We start from the raw sequence: 7709 nt of genomic DNA on the forward strand, positions 1-7709 counted from the left end.
TTGCTACTGCTTAACTGTACAGCCTGGGGAAGCAAAAACACTCATCTTGAGTACATTTACATCACTCCAACCAACCTTGAGAGCACACTCTAAGAAACCCCATTTGAGCTACATGAAGTGATTTGATTATGAACACAGAGTGATTGGATTAGCAGCTGATGACTTAGAAGCCAAGCTGCTGCGTCCCCACTGAATTACCAACTCCACAAGCAGCACCACTCCACCTTCTATCTAACCTGCCACACAGGGTGAAGGATTCAGGAATCGAGCATCTGCTTTCCTTGAGCTTCTTTAGGCAGCAAGCAAACAAATACACCACATTCGTATATTGCCTCATACTGAACCAAACACAAACTCATCTGCTGCCACAGCACATCAGTAGCTCACATATGGAATCAAAATGACTGTATTTCACAGGCTACAGCATTCATTTTCTAAGTGAAATAATGATAGAAGAAAGGCTGGCATCAAGCTTACCAGAAGGCTGTGTGGTCCAAGTGAAAGCAGCATTTCTCAGATCTAGTAATCAGCAAACAGGGCAGGAAAAAAAAAAAAAAAGAAAGAAAGAAAGAAAGAAGAAACACTTAATCATGTGGATATAGCCATCCAGATACAAACATAAGACTACATTCCAATACAGCTAAATGATGGTATTTGAGAAACAGACTCCCTTATATCTGAACATGGAAAGAGGTAGGGGACAAAGTTGCTGCTCTTCAACTCAGACCTATTAGTTAATCAGTACTTAACCATTGCCAGGTTCAGGTAGGTATCAACTCATTCAACCAAAGGAACTCGGATCCATCTGCCTATCCCCTTGGTTTAAACTTGGTTGATAAATGTCACTTGAATTGTGCGTATTAGCTAACATACTGAAATAACCTTCAAATTAATGTGAAAGAGATGCTTTAAGAATGTTGTATTGGCAGCCCCTAATCTGATGCTGGCTGAGGAGAAACAACAACAAAAAAGGGTTAGGACAGCTGCTTATTTGAAAGGACTGTAGTAGAAGCCTGCTGATTCTGTACAGGGGTTATGGCTTGTAAACAGCTTGTTGAAAATTTTGCAAGAAACTGACTTTTTTTTTTGTTTCCTCCAAAAGAGGGACAAAAAAGCCTGTATTTATCAGCATCACTCCGAGCATACCCTCTGCTTCTCCAGAATAGTATCTGGCTGAGTTAACCTATAGTGTGCTCATTGTGCTGAGCCTACCTCCACCCATCTGATCCTAATTAGCTACCAGCCAGGGCTTTCCTGTGCTGACTGGGAAACCTTTATGGGAGTTAGCAGCCCTCCTACACTCTCCCCCATCCCCCAAGAAGCAAAGAAATCATGTTGAAAACATATTTTAACTCAGCAGGGATTTCTTCTCAGAGACGTTATTATGACAAGGTGAAATAAAATTAATGATTTTACCCCAGCTATGCAAGGCTATGACTTTCTGAGAATTTATCTGAGGCTTTTATCGTTCAGCTCAGAATGTGATGTGTTGTGTTTCATGTTATTTACTGGAGAAATGCAGCCAGAGCGTTTGGCATGTGGGAAGCACCAGTGTTGTTCAATCCAGCACACTGCTCTTAGATTTGTATAGATGTTTCATAAGTCCAACAATTTCTCCTCCAAAATCTTTATCACGGTATCACTGAGAACATGTACCTAAACGAATCTGCACTTAATTCTAAAACAAATCCGTGTTTGACTCAAAACATGAGAAAAAGATGTGGAAAAATAAAAGTAATCTGGAATCTTCCTACCGGTGTTTTAAGACATAACAAACTACAGCAATTTATTTCACTGTATCCAGTTGTAATGTTAAACCACGGATAAACATTACCAATGTAGCAAAGAATGTGTTTCTTCCTTCTGATGGAGGTCCAAGATTGCCCTCTTGAGTATGCCAGACAGCATGGGGTACTTCATTTACCATGTGATTGGCACACACTTTAGTTTTGAATCACTTTGGAGATGAAATTGTTGGCTAAAGCTCTGGAAATTCTGACTGCAGTGTTGTCAGGCAGGCTGCCTTTACTTTGAGAGAAAATAATTCCTTTTAATAGCACTATGTTACTTGGCTTTTTATCTGTTTTTACATTGTTCGATGAGGTTTTGCACCTCTGCATGTTTTGCTGCACCCCAAGAACTTTAGTAAAGGGAACTTCATATTAAAAAAATTGTTATTTCAGCATGTGCATCAAAAATTGCTACATTTGGGGAAATATTCTAATGCAATCTATTTTGATGGAACACAGAATTGTCACCCATTGCATGCCAATTCAAAAAGATGTATCCACTGAAGAGCAGAAAGCATTTCTTAATGTTGCTCATTTTCATGGCATCTCTCACAGTGCAGGAAATTCTAAGCATTTAGGGTTTATTTTTCCATTTATCTCATAAACAAAGAAAACATTTTGCATAGCAACAGGCTTATTTATAGCATGTTTTAAGATACACAGTTCTGTTTATTCTTTTATTGATATTAATGGAAATGATCCAGAAAAGGAAAACACATTATTTGGAGGTCTGACTCCAATCCCTCTCATACCCTAAAGTCAGTCAGTATCTTGGGAGCAGCGTGTTTGAAGGATTGGTTCTGACTCCACTTCCTGAGGGACACGTAACTACAAAACCATCAGTTCTTTTCAGAGTTAGCCCACCTCAACCTCAACATTTCAGAGACTTCCACTTTCAGCTTGAGCTTTTTTTCTTTTTGCCTTACTGCTATGAACAACACATACATACACACACCACTCATATTTTCCAAAATTACCATTTTGCACTGCAATAACTCTCAGATTCTGTTATCTAGTTTCCCTCACTGCAAGTAACACACATTCATATCTATACAACCTTTCAGAAAAGTTTATCTCATACCTGAACATGCAGTTTTGGTTCCCTGCTGCAGTGAACCCTCAAAGCTTCAGTTCCATTATACACTTCTGTCAACACAGATGCTGTCAGATGCATGAAGTACAGTGACACCATTGATCCTGAAGTTGAAGGGGCTTTTGTATGAAGATCACCATCAACCAGTATCAAATAACACAAATACAGTCCCTACCTCTGTATTCGTAATACACGTATTTCTGAAAGTATGTACCATCATGCTTTTCTTCATAATGCTCTTCTTCACTGCATTTTTTGAGCAAAGCAAGTCTTCAGAGTAACTCAGAAATGCTGATTTAATGAACTCTCAGCTGTATTACCACTTTACTCACTTTACATGTGTTTATTTCATCGTTTGAGTGACAAGTAGTTGAGATCTCCAGAAAAGGCTCTGATGATGATAAATCAGTGCTACAAAGATGGTATTATAATTAAGATGATTTATTTGGCTGCACGTTGTTTTCATTCTGAGGAACAGGCTTTGTCAGTGCAAGATTTTTCTGAGAAGTGCTTTGGGTACTGCCTTTCACAAACGATGTTTGATAAATGGTTAAACCATCTTCGCTCCTTCTAACTGATTCAGAAGCCCACTGGAAAAAGTTCTGTGAGTTCTGCTGCCTTCTCTGTGGTTCCACCTTCCTTCGGCCCAAACCCTAGAAAAAAGATTGAAAGAAAAAGCCATGTAAACATATGACTTTCGATCACAGTTTCACAGATGAAGCTTGTAACAGTCACTACCCCACTGGGAAGCTAACGAAGCTGTTACCACAGTGATTTCAAGAACTCATGGTTGATCTTTAGCAAGTTAAAAATAATATTGCCAGACTTGCCTGTAAGAACATTTCTGGTTGCGTGTATAACGGGAAATATGTTGACTTACCATCCATCACTACTAACAAACCACTCACTCTTTGCAGTTCTCTAGCATACTATCTACTCAAAGCTATTCAGCTGCACTTGGCTAAACTAATCTTCAGAGAAACCCAAACAATTAGGTTAATAATTTGATGTTTAGACTGCAATAAGGAAATCGAGACTACAAAATCTGAATCTTCAAAACTATTCCTCGTGTGTCCAAACACAGAGAGATGGAGCCTGACTTTTACACTCTGCAGCTTGCAGGAAATTTATTGAAATTATGCTTGATCAGTATACTGAGCTTTCTGATCCTTGTTAGTGCTGGGTACTTACAAAATCAAAATACTCTCCTACATTCTGTAGACAGTGTCTGTTGTCATGAGAAGAAAATGGGAAGTTGTTGTTCACTGCACTCTGAAAAAAAAAAAAAAAAAAAAAAGAAAGAAACAATAGGAAAAAACATGAATTTTCATAACTTGTTTGGAATTCTACTAGTCTTAGTTATTATATTCTGGCAGATGCTGAACTTGCAGCTGCCTACACTCTAACACAGAAGTCATTCTCATATGTTAGATCTTAATTTGCACATAATTTTATTGGGACAAAATGGACCCGACCCCCTGTAGGTTCTAATGTTTTTTATTTCTCATGAAATCATGGAGAAGATTTGTGCTCCCTGGGCTTGTTGAACATACACATGATTAATATAAAAGTGTGAATTATCAAATGAGAAATGCTACATACTGCCTACAAACAGCAAAATGTAAGATATATGTCAGGATTGCCTTGTTTTGTTCACTAGCAAGCCCAAAGCTAATTAAAATGAACTACAAAAGGGACCTCAAAACTGAATTAATCTGTGATTTATGTACTGAATGTCATGTACACTGCTTGTTGCAGGGGAAGTGGAAGAGGTATTAATCACATAACTAATTTATAATCTCATTTTTTAACAGTGTTCATCCAGACTGTAAAATGGAACAAGTTTTATTAAAAAAAAAAAAAAAAGGACAAATGCAAAATTTAATATATTTATTTAAGTTTATTATATATAATTGCAATATTTTTAAAAGCGCTAAAAAGTGAAACACCAAACACCTTTCTAAACATCAGATGACCCCTGTACTTCTTCAAACATCACTTTCCTGTCATGCTGGGAATCTTTCTTGGTTTTTTTTTTTTCTGTAAATGCTATAGTGATTTTTATTTTTAACATTGAGGAATGTGGTTTTCATTTTTCTTACTGTGATATTCACCTCCAAACAGAAGAGAAAGATTTAATTTAATAAAAAATGAAAAATGAAAAATGCTGAGTTTCTGGAAAAAAAAACAAAAACAAAAACAGAACAGATAAATGTGACTGAAATGCTTTTACAGGGCTACCTTACACACAGATTCTGGACTGAAGTCAGACACAGTACATTCTGGCATACAGGCATGTCTCAAGCAGCTATAGTAACTAACACAAGGGAAAAGTAACTGATGCTGGAGAGCAGCAGGACTTTGAATATTCCAAATTATAACTGTGTAACAGCAAAATACATTCCTTCCTCAGCACAGCTGGCCATCATTTCACTCCCTGAGGCACAGAGTCTGCCAGCCTGCTGTAAGTACCACAAATACGAGTCTTTTCTTTATAACTTAGCAAATGGTGCCTTGCAAACAGCCTGCCTGTCACAGGCTGCATGTGCACAGCCACCCACCTGTTCCCTTGCCCGGAACACGGCAGGCAGCCGATCTTCAGCGCTCCGTGCTGCCTGCAGGTCCTGGCCCTGCCTCTGCGCGGAATGCGTGGTGGACTCCAGCTGGCCCTGGCATTCTCCAACATGAGCAAACTGCAAAAGAATGGAAATGGCGATCGTTGGTATAAAGCAATCCCATCAGAAATGTGGGTAAAATTCTGTTTTCCCAGTTGTTCTTTTGTATTATTTGTATTGGAGCAGCCCCTAGCGGCCCTTGGCAGAAGCACGGGGAGCTTCCCACGCACAGCACAACCCTTCCACATACAACAGACACCACGATTTCTCCAAGAACTTGCTGGGAATTGTTTGTATAATGATACACAGTCTAGTAAAAACATTTATGCTATAGAGCCCTTTTTTTTTCTTTTTCCTTTTTTCCCATGCTGTCTGTATAACAGTAGATTTAAAAGCATAAAGGTTTTTAGGGACTCAGCTAAGTTTTAGGCCAGAGTGAAGGAACCCCTCCAGTACTGCCAGTCAGGATATGAGATGCTGATGGAGCTGGCAGGGCAGCAGCTGGAGGAAACATCAGCTGGCAGCACCCAAAGATAATCAATCAGGGCTAAATATTAAGGAAGAGACCACTAGCATTGCTGGAAAACTAACTGTGAATAGCTAGGGCATTTTTCCCTTACAAACATCAGGAACACAAAGAATCACAGTATCACAGAATGGCCAGATTTGGAAGGGACCTCAAGCATTATGAATCTCCTGCCCCCTGCCACATGCAGGGCTAACCTCTATATCTAATACTAGACCAGGCTGCCCAGGGTCCTATCCAACCTGGCCTTGAACACCTCCAGGGATGGACGGAGCATCCACAGCTTCTCTGGGCAGCTGTTCCAGCACCTCACCACTCTCATAGTAAAGAAAACCCTTGCTTCCCCTGCAAGTGTCGGTGTGGCTGAGGGCAGCCCGAGAGCTCTCTGACTAAAGGACAACTTCACCCTCATCACATCACTTTTCCCACAGATTAAGGATAAAGAATCCCTGTGTGATCAGCAGCCCCTCAGCAGCCCCTCCTGCTGCCCTTCCCTGCCCTTACCCAGGTGCCGGCGCTCTCTGTGTTGCGGTTTGGCCACCTGCCCTTGGGCATGGCTCTGCGCCGGCTGCCAGCCCTGGCAGCTCTGAGCCTTTCCCCCTCCAGAACCAGAACACCGGTTGCCATGGAGGGTGTTTGTCTCCCTCACACAGGTATCATATCCTTAGGCCCCACAGTTCCTTGGAGACAGTGTGGGGAAGAAGCTCACACAGAATGCCTTCTGAGCACTGTTCCATGCCATCCTGTCCTGCTCTGCCCAGAGCAGTGGGGAGCTGCCCACTGGCAAGTGACTGGAGATTGCATCTCCTTGTAGCAAACACTCTGCACTGGGTAAAGCTTGCGGGATGTTGTATCTTAAGTTCAGAAGTCGATTGACAACGGTGATTATTTTGCTTTTTACAAATATTTTTGCTGTGGCTGGTGTTTCTGTATTGCAACATCTACTTTTTCAGCAATTGCATCCAAGTAGATTTTGTGAAAATTCATTCAAGTCGTCTTTTGAGTCTTCTGCCTTTGCCTTTGGTGAGACTGTTGTGAAGTAGTTCTGGTGTTTCATTAAGATCAACAGATGAGCAAAGAAAACTGGACCACTGTGCTTGGAAAAACAAGGAGCACTATTGAGTCTGCCCTCAAATGACAAAGAAACAGAGTTTGATTTAAAATGATTCATTAATTCTTCAGTCACTTCAATAACAATGGTGTATCTGAAGAAAGGGCAGTCACTTGGGGAAAAATCACACATGGCACCAAGTGTGTATTATTTCTAAGATGCAGTGTCACATTCTTTTCAATTTTGCTTTACACATATGCATATCTTAATTATTCAACCTGTATTTCCTTATAAAAAAGCTGATATCACTAGAAAAATTTTTTTCCCTTCAAGGCTGTGGACTGACCTGCAAATATCTATGCTATGTAATTGCCAGCTCTGCACCATTGGGCATGGGTCAAGGAGAAGAGTAGGGATGAGTTTGTGAAGGAATGGGACCATTGGGCACAGGTCAGGGACAACAGCAGGGAAGGGTCTGTGAAGGGATTGAGATGTAGGTATTATGCTGTGTGGCAGTGGCTTTGCAACACGGTGATGATCTGCACAGTGGCATCCATGTGCTGTCCTGAGAAGTCTTGTTGTGTTCTTTCCTGTTCCCAATGCAGTCTCAAAGCTGAACGTAGCAAACGTTTTT

General features: G+C 40.6%; 1 protein-coding gene across 1 annotated transcript; it reads right to left on the reverse strand.

Annotated features, from left to right (window-relative positions):
* Positions 1 to 3305: 3305 nt before the first annotated feature.
* TEX36 (testis expressed 36) lies at positions 3306 to 6666 on the reverse strand. The gene is given in 6 exon segments (XM_031597325.2): positions 3306 to 3365; positions 3367 to 3404; positions 3407 to 3536; positions 4075 to 4155; positions 5445 to 5576; positions 6529 to 6666. Coding segments are annotated over 6 exon segments (555 nt in total). The 5' UTR covers positions 6652 to 6666; the 3' UTR covers positions 3306 to 3314.
* Between the last annotated feature and the right edge of the window lie 1043 nt (positions 6667 to 7709).

Source organism: Phasianus colchicus, chromosome 8 (genome assembly GCF_987193195.1).
Source record: "Phasianus colchicus chromosome 8, bPhaCol1.hap1.1, whole genome shotgun sequence".
Classification (NCBI taxonomy): domain Eukaryota; kingdom Metazoa; phylum Chordata; class Aves; order Galliformes; family Phasianidae; genus Phasianus; species Phasianus colchicus.